Source organism: Geotrypetes seraphini, chromosome 18 (genome assembly GCF_902459505.1).
Source record: "Geotrypetes seraphini chromosome 18, aGeoSer1.1, whole genome shotgun sequence".
Classification (NCBI taxonomy): domain Eukaryota; kingdom Metazoa; phylum Chordata; class Amphibia; order Gymnophiona; family Dermophiidae; genus Geotrypetes; species Geotrypetes seraphini.
Genome location: NC_047101.1, coordinates 28,242,844 through 28,262,046, shown reverse-complemented (window position 1 = coordinate 28,262,046; position 19,203 = coordinate 28,242,844). Strand labels below are relative to the sequence as shown.

Sequence of the window (19,203 nt, the reverse complement as noted above, 5' to 3'; positions counted from 1 at the left end):
TGCATAGGGTTATCTGTGTTCTGTACTTGTGACCAAGGCCAGGTGTTCTGATAGGAATTAATGTCATGGCCCCAAGTAGGAAGATATTTGTTGGCAGTTTGTCCGGGTTTTGGAAGGCCCTATGTTTGTGGCTGTGTCTTGTCACCGGCCAGGGTCCGCACTAGCTCTACAGCGGCCCTCCACCAGGTGGCAGTAAAACAAAAGGAACAAGACACTCTTCTGCAAAGAAGCAGAAGCCCTATAGGGGATGCTGGTTTGAACCCTGAAGCACTCCTTATAGACAACCCAGGCACACAGATAGAAAAACACCAAAAGAGGTTTGGTTCAAAAGTGAAAATCAAAAGTTTATTATACAAGTCTTTTGCATTCAGAGTAACTGCACAAGGTAAATCATACTAAGCAAAACCCATAAACAATATCAACGAAAAAGCAACTGATGGTTCACTCCTCACTAGTGAGAGATTAGTCAGGATTTATCAGGTTTCAAGATAGTACTAGCAGTTGACTGTTGGGCCGCGCCCAGTTTCCAGTTTGTGAGGTATGTCAGGTTATCCTCTCAAAATAAAAGGCAAATAAAAACTAATAGTTACTTAAGTGCATAAGTCCGGTTATTGCTTAAAACTTTAGCAAATATTTTCATTACACCAGGAAAGTAAGATAACCTTATGCAGCTTGGAAAGGAAAAAGGTTGTACTTGGTAGTTTTCTCTTTAATACAGAGAAAGAGGGGGGAAAAAACAACAAACATTCAAAGGCAAAATACAATATTAAAGATTTTGCTTGTGGCACTTGGCCAGTAATCTCCACATTTAATTGCCACAGTTCTTTACCAGGGCAAAAGTATACCTCCTGGCATAACTCCCAGAAGTTTCTAACAGTCCTAAAATAAGCTAGCACATGTCTCCAAACAAACATTCAGTTCAGTTTCCCCAGTGGTGCTACAGGGATGTGGCTCACCTGTGCCTGGCCTTTCTCTGAGTCTCCTATTCAGCCTGGCTATTTGGGAAGCACAGTATCAGACCACAATGCACCCAGCAGCAGAACTATCTTCACCCCTGACTGAGAGGTTTATGCTAGCTTCATGGCCTCACCCAGCCCTTCTTCTAAAGAGAAGGAATCACCCACCTCCATCGGCTCCTGGTGTGTAGGCAGCTTTGGGTCAGACAGGTTCCCAGCTTCAGGTACCTCTAACATCTCCACATCCTGGCTTCTTGTGGGCTGGTGGATACTGAGAGGCAGCTCTCTAGGTCCCGCTCTGCTCCTCTTGGGCAATAACAAAGGTGCTTCTTCTTCTTCTTCCCGGTTCCTGAACTGCTCTCCTTGCTGGTAGCCCCTTTTCTGCTCTCAGGGTCAGGTTTAAATAGGAGAGACTCCTGCCTACACTTGTGAGGAATAGGAATGGGCAGGTACTCTCTCTGCCTCCCCCTTTGGCGGGACTTCAGAATGCAGTCAGAAAAAAAAAATGCTGTTTTTTCTGAACAGGGACAAAATGGCTTCCCTGCCTGTTTGTGTGTATTTCCCCTTTGTCCTGTTTTGGGCTTGCTTGCCAATGATCCAGGCTATAGGAACTGGACCTAGGATAGACAGCCCTGTTATTCTGTTCATCGGGGAAACTATTCTGATAGGCTCTAAACCCCTTTGATCCCGGTATACCCTGATAATTCCCCTGTGGCAAGTTGCCACAGTCTGGAGGGCTTCTGCGCATGTGCAGATGTTGATATGATGATATCACATGCATGTGCGCATGAGCATGATGTCATTGCATCAACGTCCACGCATGCACGGAGGCCCTCTGAACACAGCTCAGAGCTCAGGAAGGAAACATGAGGTTCGTGTTGGGGCTGGATTAGGGCTGGGGGGCAGAACGGGTTGGGAGTGGGGACAGAACTGGGGAGAGTCAAGTGTCCTAGCATAAGCATTTTGCTGTCTGCCACCAATGTTAAACCTGTAAATTCAATGCCAGGCCATGTCCAGGCTCCAGCATTGAATTTCTGGTTATATGGATCCAGCTAAAACATAGTTGGTGAAGTGCAATATTCAGACTTAACTGGATATCATAACCGGTTAGGTGCCAAATATCGACACTTAGCGGGCTAAGTGATGACACCACCCCTGGAACGCTCCAACCATAGCCAGTTTCAGCTTGAGTTCTAACAGGGTGTTTTCAGCAGAACTATCAATTAAGGCCTGGATTCTCTAAATGGCGGCATTGTTGGCAGCTGACTTCGCAGGTCAATCTCTTGACAGCACCATTCAGAGAATCGTGCCTCCATCAAAGGTAGGCGCCGGATATGTAGGCCAGGGTTTTCAAGGCCTATATTTCCGGCACCTAGCTTTGATGTAAATCATGTCTGCCTGGGTGCTTTACGGTGCCTAATGCCACTTCTGGCTTTAGCCACGCCTACAGTGACATTAGAAGGCGCAATTCCGGCACCTTAAAAAGTTTTTTAAGTCTTCATTTAAATTGTGTTTTGGACTTAACTTTTGCACCAGTAGGGTGCCTACTGGAGCCTAAATTAAAGCGCCATTTAGAGAATATGGGCCTATGTGCCACTGAAAATACCTGGTTAGCCCCTGGACAGGTGTTTTAAATGGCCATTTATTTAAATCATTTTGAATATTGGACTCAGAGTTCAAAAATATGTTCAAGATATAAATGCATGAGAAGTAGGTCTAGTTCAATGGAAAAGAAGCTCTGAAATAAGGGGTTATAGGATGAGGTGAAAAGTTGTAGAAACAAGAGTAGTCTAAGGAAACATTTCTTGAACAGCACTCCAGTGGACATGGTAGAGATAAGGACTGTGTTTAAATTCAGGAAAGCGATGGGACACATACAGAGGATCCCATAGAGAGAATGGACTGTAAAGTGTAGAAGTTAATGTGTATAAGAACATAAGAACATAAGCAGTGCCTCTGCTGGGTCAGACCAGCCCAGCAGTCCGCCCACGCGGCGGCCCATCAGGTCCAGGACCTGTATAGTAATCCTCTATCTATACCCTTCAATCCCCTTTTCCTTCAGGAAATCATCTAATCCCTTCTTGAAACCCAATACCGTACTCTGTCCTACCACACCCTCTGGAAGCACATTCCAGGTGTCCACCACCCTCTGGGTGAAGAAGAACTTCCTAGCATTGGTTCTGAATCTGTCCCCTTTTAATTTTTCCGAATGCCCTCTTGTTCTTGTAGTTTTCGAAAGTTTGAAGAATCTGTCCCTCTCCACTTTCTCTATGCCTTTCATGATCTTGTAAGTCTCTATCATGTCCCCTCTAAGTCTCCGCTTCTCCAGGGAAAAGAGCCCCAGTTTCTCCAGCGTATGAAAGGTTTTCCATACCTTTTATCAATCTTGTCGCTCTTTTTTGGACCCTCTCGAGTATCGCCATATCCTTCTTAAGGTACGGTGACCAATATTGGACGCAGTACTCCAGATGCGGGCACACCATTGCCCGATACAATGGCAGGATAACTTCTTTTGTTCTGGTTGTAATACCTTTTTTTATAATACCTAGCATTCTGTTCGCCTTCTTAGAGGCCGCTGTGCACTGTGCCGATGGCTTCATTGTCTTGTCCACCAGTACCCCCAAGTCCTTTTCTAGGCTACTTTCACCCATTACCAGCCCTCCCATTGTATAGCTGTACATCGGGTTTCTGTTTCCTACATGCAAGACTTTATATTTCTCTACATTAAAGTTCATCTGCCATTTATTCACCCACTCTCCCAGTTTGTTCAGGTACCTTTGTAAATCTTCACAGTCCTCTTTAGTCCTAACCCCACTAAAAAGTTTTGTGTCATCTGCGAATTTTATAACTTCACACTTCGTCCCTGTTTCTAGGTCATTAATAAATACATTGAACAGCAGCGGTCCGAGTACCGACCCCTGCCTATGTTTCTAGCCTTGAATGTACAGTACACCCTTGATGCCCCTGCTTCTCCAATGGATTTACTGAAATGACCCAGCCAACAATAGGTTTCTGTACAGCTCTCCATTCAACTCACTTGCCTTCTTGGTGACAAATGAGTCCAAGCGAGGAAATGAGCATAGGCTCAAATTTATACATTGAGTTTTTGTCCATGCCCTCTTGTTTATTAGCTGAATTAACGTTGTGAGCCCGATGCATTTTATTCAAAATGCAGAAAGTTGAAGTGCTGACAGCCAACTGCCTTCCCCTATTTACTTGTTTAGATTTAGGAAAGGAAGTGGTACAGGAAACCAGCAGACTATGACTAGTTTTCTGAGAAGAGAACATTTTGCAGCAACAGGAAGAAGCTGCATTGTTAGATACATTTGCACTTTAATTTGGTGGAACAGAGATATATCATCATCAAGGAGATAGTGCCGTTTGTTTTGGGGCACTTTTGGTATGCACAGGTGAAACCTATAGACTGTTTTTGAATATTTTGTGTTGTAAAGAATATAAAAATGGATTTCCGTAATGTCTCAAGTCGATCAGAAGTAATAGCCTGGAGTCCTGATGCTTTGGCAGATTATTTTCATATGGTAAGTGACAGCTTGTATATAAGAAGAACTTCTATTTAATCTGAGACTTAAAAATTAAACCTGGATCTTCATAAAGGAAAGAATTGAACTGCTTAAACTCATTAACTGCTAGAGTTTCAGTGCCTTAAGTTATCTCTTTTACATCTTAGATGTTCAGTGGTTTGTCCTTGGCTTTTAGTATTTCGGAGCCTTCAATGCAAACTCCTCATCCTACTGTAAATAGATACATTTCCATTATTTGCATATTTAGCTTACACCATTTTCAGTAGTAGCTCAAGCCGAGTTACTGTCACTGGAGGGCTTGCAATTTCATGTTTGTACCTGAGACAATGGAGAGTTCACAAGGAACAGCAGCTAGATTTGAAACAGGTTTCCTTGCTTGCCAGCCGACTTCTCTAACCACTAGGCTCCTCTGCCACCAGTCTGACTGATGGTTACTACAGTATGCCTTAGTACTGTACTAATAGCACTTCTAAAGCATTGCTCGGCTTGGTGTGCTTATATCAAGTGTTAATAAAACTTTAAGAAGTTGGAAAGTACCTGCTCTAAAAAGCAAATGTGCTTTTGCATGAGTGAGAGGGTGGGTGGAATGTATTTATCAGTGAGTTTCTGACTTCCTAGGTAATAAGTAACAGTTTGGGTTATATGCCAGTAACTGTGGGCACTGGTGCTGTTTGAGTGGGTAGCTGGGAAATGCTTCAGTGTGGCATTGAGTAGGAGCAGGCAGGAAGGTGTGAAAAGAGATGCTTGAGCGTATGTGTAGAGGGAGAGGGGATGAGAATGCCTGCTTTCCTTTTGCAACTGCCTAGTATAAGTCTGGTATGATGGGACCAACGGGACACTCTCATTCCTTTGGACTAGGATGTTCCCTAGGAGGTTGAGCAAGCCGTATCCGATTTTAAATCCACATTGTCCTTAATAATCCAGATGAACTATGGAAAATTGTAATTTGTTCAATGTCTTATGATAGCAACTGGTGTAAAGTTCAATGTTTTTCTCAAAGACCTCAAACAACCAAGACACTACTGTATTTGTACTTCGTGTCCATACTAGGGTGAAGTGTTCATCATAGGTCTTGTATATGCATTAAAATGCTAACATGCTAATATCTAACAATCTGGTGTGTAAATGTAAGCTGAAAGACCAGAAAAGAAGAGCCCTTATCTGAAGCCCGACGGCTACCCAGCCATTTCATGCCAAGTTTCTTCAGGGGGCTATATCTCTCTTTTTTTAAATAATTATTTATTTATTATTTGAAAATCATAGCAAGCATTACACTTGTTCAACAACTCGAAAAGATATAATATACAAACAGAATAATATCAAAATAAGTAACAATACACTTCTTCTTAGACCCCAATATAGAATCAAAGGGGGGGATCCATATAAAAAGACATATAACAAAAAAGTAAGCATCATAAAGAAAATGGCTTTAATGAGAAACAACTCCTCTCATATACAATAACACCCACTTAGTCCCTGACAATCTTTTTCATGTCTAGAAAGCTCCTGAGGTGTTCTGGAACAAAGAAAATGTATTTCGGCCCCAAATACTTAATGAGGCATTTACAAGAATACGCCAGCTGAAAAATGGCTCCCAAATCTTTCACTACTTGCCTCATAACTAAAAATAGTTTCCTCCTTTCTTGTATCTCTTTATTGACATCAGGGTAAATCCAGATATGCTGTCCCATATAAGGAGCTTGAGCTTTATGGAAATATAACTTTAAAAACAACGTTGAAGTCTTGCTGAAAAACAAACAAAGCAAGCAAGGTGGCTCTCTCCTCAGTTATTGTGTTAGATGTTCCTAGGATCTCAGAGAGGTTTCCCAAATCTAATGGTTGATCCAAAACTCCTTGGGTTACTTCTGGTATTTCGCTCCCTATCTGCTTTTTAGGACCAGATAAGTAATAGATTTTATTTAAAGGAGGAATAACTTTGGGAGCGAAACCCAATATTTGCACAAGATAATTCTTAAACATTTCAACAGAGGAGATCTGGGGAAATTTAACAGTCTCAAATTCAAATGCTTGTTATAGTTTTCTAACTGTTCTATTTTCTTATGGATTAACAGTTTGTCTTTAATCAAACTTTCATTGATCGCTTTAAGAGCAGCAAATTCTTGATTTACAGCCAAAAATCTTGATTCATTTTCCACTTTAGTATCCTCTACAGTTTTTGTGAGAGAGTTTACCTTTTTCATCAATGTTGATGTTTCCTCCGCTGTTTTCTGAACAGTTCCATCCATCCTCTGGAGCATTTTCCACACATCAAGCAGGGTTACCTCCACGGGGGTCAGAAAAATATCTTCCACCCCAAGTTGACTTTCAGTCCCCACAACTTCTTCCTCTGTCCCGCTCCCCTCATTAGAGAGGACTCCCGCAACCACTACAGTATCAGGTTGCTCCGAGATACAGACAAGTCAGCTGCAGGGCATGGAGGAATTACCAGGTCTGGAAGCAAGAGTGAAACTTCCAGCTCAAGGGTGACGCCTAAGTTCCGAGATGCCAACTCCAGAAAGCCTCGCATTCCAGAAAGGAGAGGAGTTCTGATGGCAAAATCCAGGACAGTCTGCCGCAAAGGAGTCGAAGTTCCAGCCGGTAAGGGTCCCGATCGAACTAAGCCTTTCCACTTGGTATGAGGCATAATGTTTAGAGAAGAAAAATTGTGCAGAGATTTGCCGGCAGCACACCAGTCACGCCGCCATCTTGACTCCACCTTAAGGGGCTATATCTCTTCTATTAATCATACCTTTGCTTTTTGAGCTTTCAAGGTGAAGCATACACACCGCTCTTCCCACACCAAAAAATTTTGGCTGAGTAGTTCTATCACAAGGTTCACAAAATTAACTTTGATTTCTCAATCAAGTCACCTCCCCCAGTCTGCTCTACTAACCCCCATTTGGCTCTTGCCACATTATCTTCCTTTCCTGAAATTTCTAAGGAAAAATACTGCACATTTTCTTTCCTCCTCCAAACTCACCACTTGTTCCTCTGATCCCATCCCCACCCATCTACTTACCACTATCTTTCCTATTGTCATCCCCTCTATCTGCTTTATCCTCAACCTTTCACTCTCAACTGCAACTGTGCCTGACACCTTCAAACATGTCATTGTTGCACCACTCCTCAGAAAACCCTTACTCTACCCTACCTGCCCCTCCAACTGAAATCCTGTCTCCCTCCTCCCCTTCTTATCCAAGCTACTTAAACATGTTGTTCACTGTCATTGTCTTGACTTTCTTTCATCTCAAGTTATCCTTGACCCACTTCAGTTGAGCTTTCACCCTCTTCATTCTAAAGAAACTACCCTTAAAAAAAGTCTCCTAATCCAAAGGCCTCTACTCTGTCCTTATCCTTCTTGATTTATCTGCAGCTTTTTGACCCAGTAAATCACCACATGCTCATCAATACGCTGTCCTCGCTTAGATTTCAGAGCTCTAAGGAGGAAAACAGCAAATAGAATCCTTACCACTCCCTTCTACAGGGATAACAAGTCAGAGATGGCACAGAGTGGATCAAAAAAGAGACACAAAGACAACCAGTATAAAAAATGGTTCTGTTAATAATAAGGAGAATTGATTAAAGCAATTTATTAAATATTTGTTAGATATAAAAAAGGTGTAGAAATGGGGTAGATAACTAATAAGGCTGTGGAGAAACCGGGATAGAGTTAACCCTCTCCAACCCTGACATCTAGAAGTGGACCTAACCTCTGGTTTTTTCATCTGGAGGCTGGTTCTGGGTCTAGAGGTAGGGTACGAGTAGGATTTGTTTGGGTTGGGATGGGGGGTTTAGGGGGTATATGGGTGGGAGGATGTGTGCAGAGAGAGGTAAGGATGAGCTATGATAGGTGTGAAAATATGTATGGGTCTGATGAGCAATTGGGAAAATATATGTTATGGAGTGTATCTATGGCAATTCTGTGCTTAACATATGGTTGAACGAGTTTTTATGTCCCTCAATGTTCAGGGACTAAACTCTCAGCGTAAACATCAACTTTATTTTCAGGAGGCTGGTAGAGTTAAGATGGCAATTGTTTTTTTGTAAGAAACGCATCTATTACCAACTCATGAGAGATTTTTTCACCACGCTCATTATAAAGAAATTTATTTTGCTTCTAACAAATTGAAACCTAAAACTAAAGGAGTTGCTATTGTATTTGCCAACCATGTGTCTATTGATGTTAAAGAGATGGTTCGTGATAAAGAAGGCCGATTCTTGCTTTTAAAAGTATCTATGGGGGAGGGTCAATTATACACTTTGTTAAATCTTTATGCCCCTAATGCAAATCAAGGTGCTTTTTACAACAAACTAAGGGAAATATTGGCACAACATGCATAAGGTAAAATTATAGTAGGAGGGGATTTCAACCTTACCCTAAATGTGAAGTTGGATAACTCCAATATTGGAGTAAAATATGATAAAATTGAACAACGTCAACTACGTTTATTTATGGAGGCATGGGATCTTATTGATCTATGGAGACATCAACACCCGACAGAGACCGATTATACTTTTTACTCTGAAGTTCATTCTTCATATTCTAGAATCAACCTCTGGCTGGTGGGGAAAGATCTGATGGAGGCTGCTAGCTCCTCCTCCATAGAAACTAGGCTTGGTCTGATCATGCTCCAGTTTGTTTTAATTTAGTGATGCAATCTGCCCAACTGGGTAGGAAATATTGGCGATTAAATGAAAGTCTCCTGCTAGACTCTGCCCATGTGCAACAATTGGGTAAGGATCTAGGAGAATATTTACAATTTAATGATACAGGAGACATTTCACTGGAGACCCTTTGGGAATGCTTAAAAGTGGTAATGCAGGGTAAAATTATTGCCTTAGGGACACATGTCCGGAAAATATGCATGTCTAAGACTAGGGATTTGTGAGATCAGATATATGCATTAGAATGGAATCGTAAGGGAGGGATTTTATCCCCTGAAAAAGAAGCAAAATTACAACAACTTAAGTTAGATCTTCAGGCGTTAGATTTGGAGATAATTAGTGTTAGACTCCAATGGTTATGTCAAGAAAAAGAGACAACTCTGCAATGTAATTACCCATATAATAATAATAATAACTTTATTTTTGTACTGCATTACCATGGAAGTTCTATGCGGTTAACAGATGAAGAGACTGTACATTTACAGTGAAGTTACATTTTTTTTTTTGGCATAGTAACATTTACATTTATGGCGACGCTACATTTACAGTGAAGTTATTTTTCAGCTAGGTTACAAATTGCAGAGAAGTTACATTTGCTGTAAGTTACATATATATAGCGGAGTTCATACAGTAGTGTTACATACAGCGGTGATACATACTGCGACTGGAGATTGCACTACTTTAGGCCAGATTCAACAAGCTTTTACTCATTTTTATCAACAACTATATCAACCTGAATATATGGGGCTCCTTTTACTAAGGTGCGCTAGCGTTTTTTGCGCACGCAGGAAATTACCGCGTGCTACGCTTCTAGAACTAACACCAGCTCAATGCTGCCATTAAGGTCTAGCACGCATGGCAATGTAACACGCGCTATTCCACACGTTAAAGCCCTAGCACACCTTAGTAAAAGGAGCCCATAGTGGATGAAGCTGACATTCTAACTTATCTAGATCCTATTCAACTACCTTGTCTTATCCTGGGGAAGCTCAGGAACTTTCCCTCCCCATCACAGTGGAAGAATTAACATGGGCTATTAAAGAAATGTCGGTGGGAAAAGCGCCAGGACTAGATGACTTTACAGCCAAATTTTACAAGACATTTCAAACGACTTTGAAACCCCCACTGTTACAATTTTTTTAATACCTTAGTCGATAGACAGGAATTGCCATACTCATGGCTTCTAGCAGGTATGACTTTAATATTAAAACCAGGTAAAGATCCGACATCCTGCTCCTCTTACAGACCCATCTCATTCTTGGATGTGGATTATAAATTGTTTACCAAATTATTACCCAAACGTTACAAATATATATGCCACATCTAATAGTTGATGATCAATCTGGATTTGTATGAGGTCACCAGACCTTTGATAATATCCGTCGAGTATGTCACATATTACGTCAAGTTGTCGGGGGAAATGAATCGACCCTTATCCTGGGTATTGATGCCGAGAAGGCATTTGATAGGGTCTACTGGCCCTATCTGTTTCAAGTACTAGGAAAAATGGGGATATCTAGAACTTTCTTGCATTGGCTTCGACTGTTATATATGTAATGTAATTTATTTCTTATATACCGCTACATCCGTTAGGTTCTAAGCGGTTTACAGAAAATATACATTAAGATTAGAAATAAGAAAGGTACTTGAAAAATTCCCTTACTGTCCCGAAGGCTCACAATCTAACTAAAGTACCTGGAGGGTAATAGAGAAGTGAAAAGTAGAGTTAGAGGAAAAATAAAAATAAAATAAACATTTTAACAAGAACAGCATTGATCTAAATACTTTGGAAGGTAGAAGAGAGGAGAGAAAGGAATAGAAGCAGAAGGGGGAGCCGTTGAACAGTAGAATTCTGGAGAAATTTAAATGATAGAAATAGAACAAAACAAAGACAAAAGGCAAAACAATAGATAAGATTAAAGATAAATCATAAGCTGGAAAGAAAAATAAAATAAAACTTTGTCTTCAATCCACGGTTTCAGCGTCAGTGATGAAGTGGAGCAAGTAAGTTTAGGAGGAGCGATTGACTCCTTTGGCTTCAATTAATATCAATTAATGGTGGATATACTAATTGCTTTACTTTAGGGAGAGGGACCTGTCAAGGCTGTGCTCTGCCACCTGTGCTTTTTGCACTAGTTATGGAACCTCATGCACAATTGGTGCAACAGACCTCAAATATTTCAGGTATAAACTGGTGGATTAGAGATGACAATACTATTATTTGCAGATATTCTTTTCACAATACGAGATCCCCGCACCTCCCTAAAAGCTATAGTAGAAGTTCTTATGGCTTTTGGACGGATGTCAGGATTTCGGATTAATATGTCTAAATCTGAAATTTTAGATCTTACTTTTCCAGATTCAGATCGCATATGGATTACTAGCAGCTATTCTTTTAAATGGGTTGAATATGGAAACCCAGGAAATATTTGGATCTATTCTTGCAATAAAGATTTAGGATCCAGTCCTTGTCTGGAGCCAGAGCCACCACAGTCAACAAAGAAGTGGCTGGTGGCTGGTGTAGCCGCTTCTCTGTCCGATTGATCCAATATAGCGGAAATATCCAACGAATATTCCTGAGGCTCCTCGACTTTTTCTTTATGAAGAGTTTGAGATTTAACTGGAAGGTAATAAGCCTTTACAAGGGGAGGTAGAGAATTTTCAGGTATTTTAAGAATCTCCATAAAATATTGTTTTATCATATCTCGAGGGGAAGTTGATAGAATCTTAGGAAAGTTTACAATCCGCAAGTTATTAACCCGAGTATTATTCTCCAGAGCTTCCAATTTCCTCCTCATAATTAAATTATCTTTAACCAGTTGATCTTGGTTTTGTTTAACAGTTATTAACTCTTTATTGGTTTCCTGCTTTAACAAAGTTAAATCTTGATTTACAGTTAATTTCTTCTTTCTGTAATTTTATTTCTCTATCCAAATTTTTTATTTGCGGATTTAAAGTAATCCCCAAATTCACCACCAAATCCCAAAGAGCTTCTAATGTGACTTGTGGAGGTTTGACCACCGAAAATAAATGTGTTTGTGTAGTTAGAGTCAGCTCTTGAGGCTGGTTTACCTCAATGAAGCCTTGTCTTTCTTCAGCACTAGATGTCCCGGTCGCAGGATCTTATAGTGAGAGTAATTCTCTCTGAGGTGTTCCATTCAGCGAGCCCTCCAACATACTAGCCTCTCGAGAAGAGAGTACTTCCTGTCTGGCTGCACTCTGATCTCGCAGTGAGCTGGCTGCCTGCAACTACGGCTGGAGTGGTGGCGTCCGTACTTCAGGGCTCAAAGAGATGTCAAGCCTTAAGGTATTCGCCGCAGCGCTACTCTCCGGCGGTGTTCCCAGCAGGCATGTCCCTGGCGATTCCTGTTCTCGTTGCAGTCACCGTAGAAAATCGTCAATTGTAGCCGATGGGGGTACCGAGCGTCGGGAGGCAGCACCAGCACTTTTCCCCCTTCTTTTCGGCATCTTATCCAAGGCAAAGGTACAAAGTTGAAGGCGTCCGAGCAGCAGTTAGCTAACGGCAGCCATCTTGGATCCCAGGTGCACAATTTCAATATTATTATCAAGCAGCCCAGCTATGATATTTAGCTAAATGGAAATGGGATAGGGGAAAATTTTGGGTATGCATGGAACAGGAGATATTAGGTCCATCAACATTGTGGACAATACCTTGGCTCCAACTTACACAACTCTCTGTAATAGCCATGAAGTCTAACCCTATAATACAACACACTCTTGATTTGTGGATCCAAGTACGCAGGCGATGCTATGGGGATAAAAACTATTTTATGGGAGCAGCTATTATATATTTGCCCAATTTTACTCCAGGAGAAGTTGATGTGGCCTTTCACCTTTGGGGAAAGAAAGGTCTTAAAACATTAGGCCAATTGTTGGAAGATGGGAAAATTATCCCCTTTGAAGTGTTGAGAGAAGAATATAGCCTCACATCAAGTGATTTATTTTATTATAGACAAATTAAAAGTTTTATTCGAAAAGTGGTTCTTAAAGAATTAGTTATTGTCCAGCAGTCGGATTTAGGGAAGGCTATGATAAAAGAGAGTGGCAAAGGAAGCATTACTAGATTATATAATGCACAATTGGAGCATCTTCACCCCCCCTTTGAAATATAGACGTCGTTGGGAAAAGATTGTAGGTAAAACTTATATAGATAAGGAATGACTTAAAATATTGCATTCTCTAGCTAGCAATATGATAGAGAATGGATATAAAATGTTTTATTGTTGGTACTATACATCAGTACGATTGCGAGCCATGTATAGGAATGGATCGGATAAATGCTGGAGAGGATGTATAGAAGTAGGTACTTTCGAATACATTGGGCAGTATTATTGAGGCAGTATTATTGAGGCAGTATTTATTGAGGCAGTATTAGGTATTACGATCCCTAAGACCATGGAATGCTATCTTTTGAATAAGGGGCCAGTTGCTCTGCCTCTGAAGCATCAGAAATGGATACATTTGATAATGACAGCAGGTCGACTTGTCCTGGCGTCTGCTTGGAAACAATCAGATTTACCAGGGATATGAGTATTATTGGCTAAAGTTCAATATATACAACAGATGTCTAAACTAACTGCTCTTCGGAGAAATCAGATACATAATTATAATACTATATGGAGTGCATATGAAAATTGGATTAACTTCCAAAATGATAATTTTATAGAATCCTGATATATAACTTCTCTCCCACATTTTATGAATCTTGTGCACACATCCTACCACCGAGGCTGGGTGGGGTTGGGGGGAGGACACTGGCTTAGGAAGGGTGAGATACATTTAATATTATAGATAATCTGGAAATTTTCAGCATTTATTATGTAATTAGATTTATAATGAATTTGAGGGGCATAATAAAAAAAAATGTCTAAGTCCCCTTTTGGCCTAAGTCCTTAAACGTTCAAAGCAGAAGCAGGGAAAGTGTCCATAACCAAAACAAACGTCCTTGTTTTGATTATGGCCTGCCTCTACTAAACGTCCAGATCACCACTACGTCTAAAAGTACACCCCCATGACGTCTACACTTTTTGGCCATAATGAACCAAAAAAACACCTAAGCCCCAAACGTCCAACAGAAGGGCTTTTAGGTGAAGGAGGAGCCAGTCCTTCACCTAAAAGTTGGATTCTGTAATCGGTGTCTGTCAAAAACAACACCGGTTACAGAATCCCTCCCCCCAACAATGATCCAGGCAGGAGGGTGCCCAAGCTCTCTTGCCCCGTCGAACCGCGACCCCTCCGATGGCATCGGGGCAAGAGGGAGCCCAAGCCCTCCTGGCCCTGGCGACCCCCCCCCCCCTCCGATTCAACGGGCCAGGAGAGAGCCCAAGCTCTCCTGGCCCCGACGACCCCCCCTACTGGATTGGGCCAGGAGGGAGCCCAAGCCCCCCTGGCCCCGGCGACCCCCTACCCCCCACTACAATAAGGGCATGAGGGATCCCAGGCCCTCCTGCCCTCGACACAACCCCCCTCCCCCCAACGACCGCCCCCCCCAGAACCCCCGATTGGACCGCCGACCCACAACTCCCCCGGCCGACTCCACGACCCCCCCCACCTCTTCCCCCTACCTGTACGTTGGCCAGATGGACGTGTGCCAAGCCCGCCCGTCCGGCAGGCCAGCTGGGTCCAGAATGGGGCCGGATTGGCCCAGGCGGAAGAAACCCCGCCCACAGGTGGGGCCTGAGGCACCTGGGTCAATCAGAATAGGCCAGGGAGCCTTAGGCCCCTCCTGTGGGTGGGGCCTTAGGCACATGGGCCGGGTTGAATTGGAGGGGGGGTCGCCGGGGCCAGGAGGTCTTGGGCTCCCTCCTGGCCAGATCGAGTGGGGGGGGGGCACGATCGCCGGGCCAAGAGGGCTTGGGCTCCTTCTTGCCCCGATATCGTCGAGGGTGCCACGGCTGCCACGGATCAAGAGGGCTTGGGCTCCCTCTTGCCCCGATGTTGTATGTGTGTGGGGCGGTGATGCATTGCGGCAGGAGAGATGCCTCATCTCCCCTACCGCGATGCCATCACTCCTCTACCCGAGCTACCGCGACCCGCGGCAGGAGAGATAGGGCATCTCTCTAGCCGCGGGTCGCGGCAGTTCAGGTAGAGGAGTGATGGCATCGCAGTAGGGGAGATGAGGCATCTCTCTTGCCGCGATGCTTGCGGTGGGTAGGTTGCCGGGCCGCTGCCATCAGCTCAGCGGCCCCTTTTTCGACAGTTAGACTTGATTTGACTTCGTCTAAGTCAAAAAGGTCTAAGTGCCAACTAGGCAACCTGTAAATGTTTTGGTTATACCTGTTGTACGCCTAGGTGTAGGTCGGCCCACCTCCCGCCCACTGCCCGCCCTTTCCCCTCCTCTAAACACACCTCTTTTCTCTCTGTGCGTTTAGAGGCAGGGGAAAGGCCTAAGCTGTTTTTAAATACATCTAAAAAACAACTTTGGTTATGGGTATTAATTGCATTAATTTTCAATAAAAACAAAAAAAAGATTTCAGAGCTCTTATCTCATGGTTTTTTTTCCTATCTTTCCCATTGCACCTTTAGCATATGCTATGGCAGATCCTCCTCTTCGGTAATCCTGCTGTCGGTCACTGTACTTCAGGGCTCTGTACTGGGACCACTTTTTTTTTCCATCTATACTTCTTCTCTTGGTGCTCTAATCTCCTCCAATTGCTTTCATTATCACCTCTATGCCAACGACTCACAGATCTATCTCTCTACACCTGAAATCTCGACAGACATTCAGTCCCAGATTTCAACCTGCTTTTCTGCCATCTAAAATTAAACATGGCCAAGACTGAGCTCCATATCTTTCCACCTATACCCATCTCTCCTCTTCCCCATTCTCTATTTCTTTGAACAATGCCCTAATCCTTCCTGTCTTGTTGGCTCACAACCTCGGGGTAATCTTTGATTCAGCTCTCTCTTTCTTTTCACAGATCCAACAGACTGCCAAAACCGTTTCTTTCTCTACAATATCACTAAAATCAGACCCTTCCTTTCTGAGCGCACTGCTAAGACCTCCATCCTTACCTTTATCACCTCGTGCTTAGACTACTGCAACTGCCTTCCACTAACTAGCTATCTCTCTCCCCTTCAATCTGTTCAGAACCCTGCTGCATGCCTCATATTCCGCCAATGTCATAAGAACATAAGAATTGCCATTGCTGGGTCAGACCAGTGATCCATCGTGCCCAGCAGTCCGCTCATGCGGTGGCACTTAGGTCAAACACCAGTGTCCTAACAGAGACTACCTTACCTGCGTACGTTCTGGTTCAGCAGGAACTTGTCTAACTTTATCTTGAATCCCTGGAGTCACTTCATTGGCTCCCTATCTGTTTCCACATACAATTAAAACTCATCTTACTGATGATCTACAAGTATATTTGTTCCACAGCTCCTCAGTATCTCTCTTTTCTCATCTCTCTCCATACTCCATACCATATAGCTTCTTTTATCCCACAAAATTTCTGGAAGAATTTATTGCAGTTTACAATAAGATTTCAAAATCAATCTTTACATTTACAATGAGATTCAAAGAACATTAAAAAACAGAGATTTGGGGGCTTTGAGAGAGAGGACTCTTTTCAGGGAGAGGGGTAGGATTGTATGGGCTAAAGAATCCGTGGTTTGAGGACGCGAAAGATCCTGCCAAGCTAAGAAACTAAAGCTGTTCTGTGCTAAGGTTGGTTGCCTAAGTTTGGAAGGTAGGGAGAGAGAAACCTTCTTGTGAAGAAACAAGGCTGTTTAACTGCTGGGGTAGGTTAGGCTTGATGTTAACTGTGCTGAAAGGTTTAGAACCCAGTAGTGGTCTTTCCTTTTTGTAGCTGTGTAGCTATGCCATGTAACGATTGCTCCTCTACATTTCTGGTCTACTGTATGGCTTCATGCTGGCCAGGGGAAATAAATGTTTTGGAGTTTGGATGAATGTGTGGGTGCAGGTTTGAATGGGTGGGGATTTCCTTGCTCTATCCTTTCTACATTGGGGGTGGGGGTTAGGGCTCTGGGACTGTTTATCAATGTTCTATACAAATTGGGTTGCTGTTACTAATTCTATTCTTTGGTGCGATAGGCAGCATGATTATGCTGGTATTTGAAGCATGTCTCATGATTGTTGGACATTGTGTATACTACATTGTTTTGTATTGCAACCAATAAACATGATTCTAAAAAAAAGAGGACAGAAAAACCATAGGAATTGAGAAATGATATTACAGTTTGTCACTATCTTTGATATTCTTTCATTGTATTTTCCCTTGAATGAATGTAGCAGAGTTACGGTATCTTATCAGAAGAAAATCTTTATGTTAAATATGTAGCGCTTAGTTAAAGAAGGCTGCAGTTGAGGGCAACAGCAGCAGCCAGTAGATCACAGAGAGCAGCCACAATCCTTTTCAAGTTTCAGCCATACCAATTGCTCTTCTCAAGCCCAGAATGGCTGTCCAGATCAGAGATTACTTCATATATTTCTTACTAGGAATGATTTTGAGGAAGTTCGAGAGCTAGTAATAAATTTATTCTAAGCCTTGCCAGCTTACTTTTTTGTTCTTAGAAAGTCACATGATTAATTCCACACCCAGCAGCAGAAAAAGTTTACTAGGATTTCTTCAGAGTATAAGAACATGCCATACTGGGACAGACCGAAGGTCTATCAAGCCCAGTATCCTGTTTCCAATAGTGGCCAACCCAGTACCTGGCAAGATCCCAAAAAATACAACAGATTTTATGCTGCTTATCCTAGAAATAAGAGTGGTGCTAATATACCTGATTTATGGCTGATGCAAGTGTTTGAGCCTAAATAATATTTATTTTTATTTTCATATTTATTGTTACAGTAGTATTCTGTAAAGAAAAGTAGGCACCTTTGTTTTATAGAACAGGCTCCTACCCAGAATCCTCCAGGTGCCTAACTCTAGTAACCCTGATCTAGAAGTCCCCCACAATGCAATTTAGTATATAGGCCCATAATTACCTTTGAAAACTGACTTCTTTATAATATGTGTTGCTCCATGATGTCCGCAATATTTTTAATAGGGTGAAGAATCATGCTGTACCTGCTGACATACTGGAGGAGGGCATGAAGTTAAAATTATACCCTTTTTGAAGTTGTTTTAGCTTCCTAACTCCACAGCAAACAATGATAAAATGGTGCTCCAAGTGTCTTTCACAGAGTGGTTTAGAATATGACAAGGAAAGTGCATCTATGATGACAGCTCTCTGTATCCATGATGTTTCTCCACTATACAACCCAGAAGCGATATTCTGCATCAGTTATGAAAAGATGCACTGGGAAAAGATTTTCATAGTAACATAGTAAATAATATCAGTTAAAGACCTAAGTGGTCTATCCAGTCTGCCCAATAGTTGCATTCATTATCTTTCTCTTTGATATTTCTGGGCCGTAGACTGTGGAAGTCTACCCGGCACTGTCCTTAGGTCAACTACTGGAGTTGCCATCAAAGCTCACTCCATCCTATCCAAACCATCTTGTCGTTTAAGGGATACAGATCATAAAATTCTGACCAGCACTGTTCCAGTCAACGCCCTCCCCAGCCCGTCCTAAACTGAATTGCCATATACAGGACACAGGCCGTGCAGACCTTACCCAGTACAGGCCTTAGTTCAATTTATACCATTGATTTTCTAATTAGAGATCCTCTGTGTTCATCCTACACTTTTTAGAATTCTATCACCGTTTTCCTCTCCACCACCTCCCTCAGGAGAACATTCCAGGTATCAACCACCCTCTCCATGAAAAAGCATTTTGTAACATTACACCTAGGTCTACCTCCTTGCAACCTCGATTCATGCTCTCTAGTTTTACCATTTTCCCTTCTCTGGAAAAGATTTTGTTTTTATATTAACACCTTTTGAGTATTTAAATATCTGTATCATATCTCCCCTATCCCGCCTCTCCTCCAGAGTCTCAGGATAAAAGACTCAAAGCATATGTACCTTATGTATACCTGGCCTGAAACCACACAAAACAACTCTCCACAAATACACTGTGGCATAAAACTGATGCATTTAAGTATTGG

At 42.3% G+C, this 19,203-nt stretch overlaps 1 protein-coding gene across 2 annotated transcripts in view; it reads left to right on the top strand.

Annotated features, from left to right (window-relative positions):
• Positions 1-4,311: 4,311 nt before the first annotated feature.
• LCP2 (lymphocyte cytosolic protein 2) overlaps positions 4,312-19,203 on the top strand; it is a 200,844-nt gene continuing 185,952 nt past the window's right edge. For both annotated transcript variants that reach the window (XM_033927610.1, XM_033927609.1), the window contains exon 1: positions 4,312-4,495. In XM_033927610.1, coding sequence (XP_033783501.1) covers positions 4,418-4,495 — 78 coding nt within the window. In that variant the 5' untranslated portion in view covers positions 4,312-4,417. The remainder of the gene's footprint in view (positions 4,496-19,203) is intronic.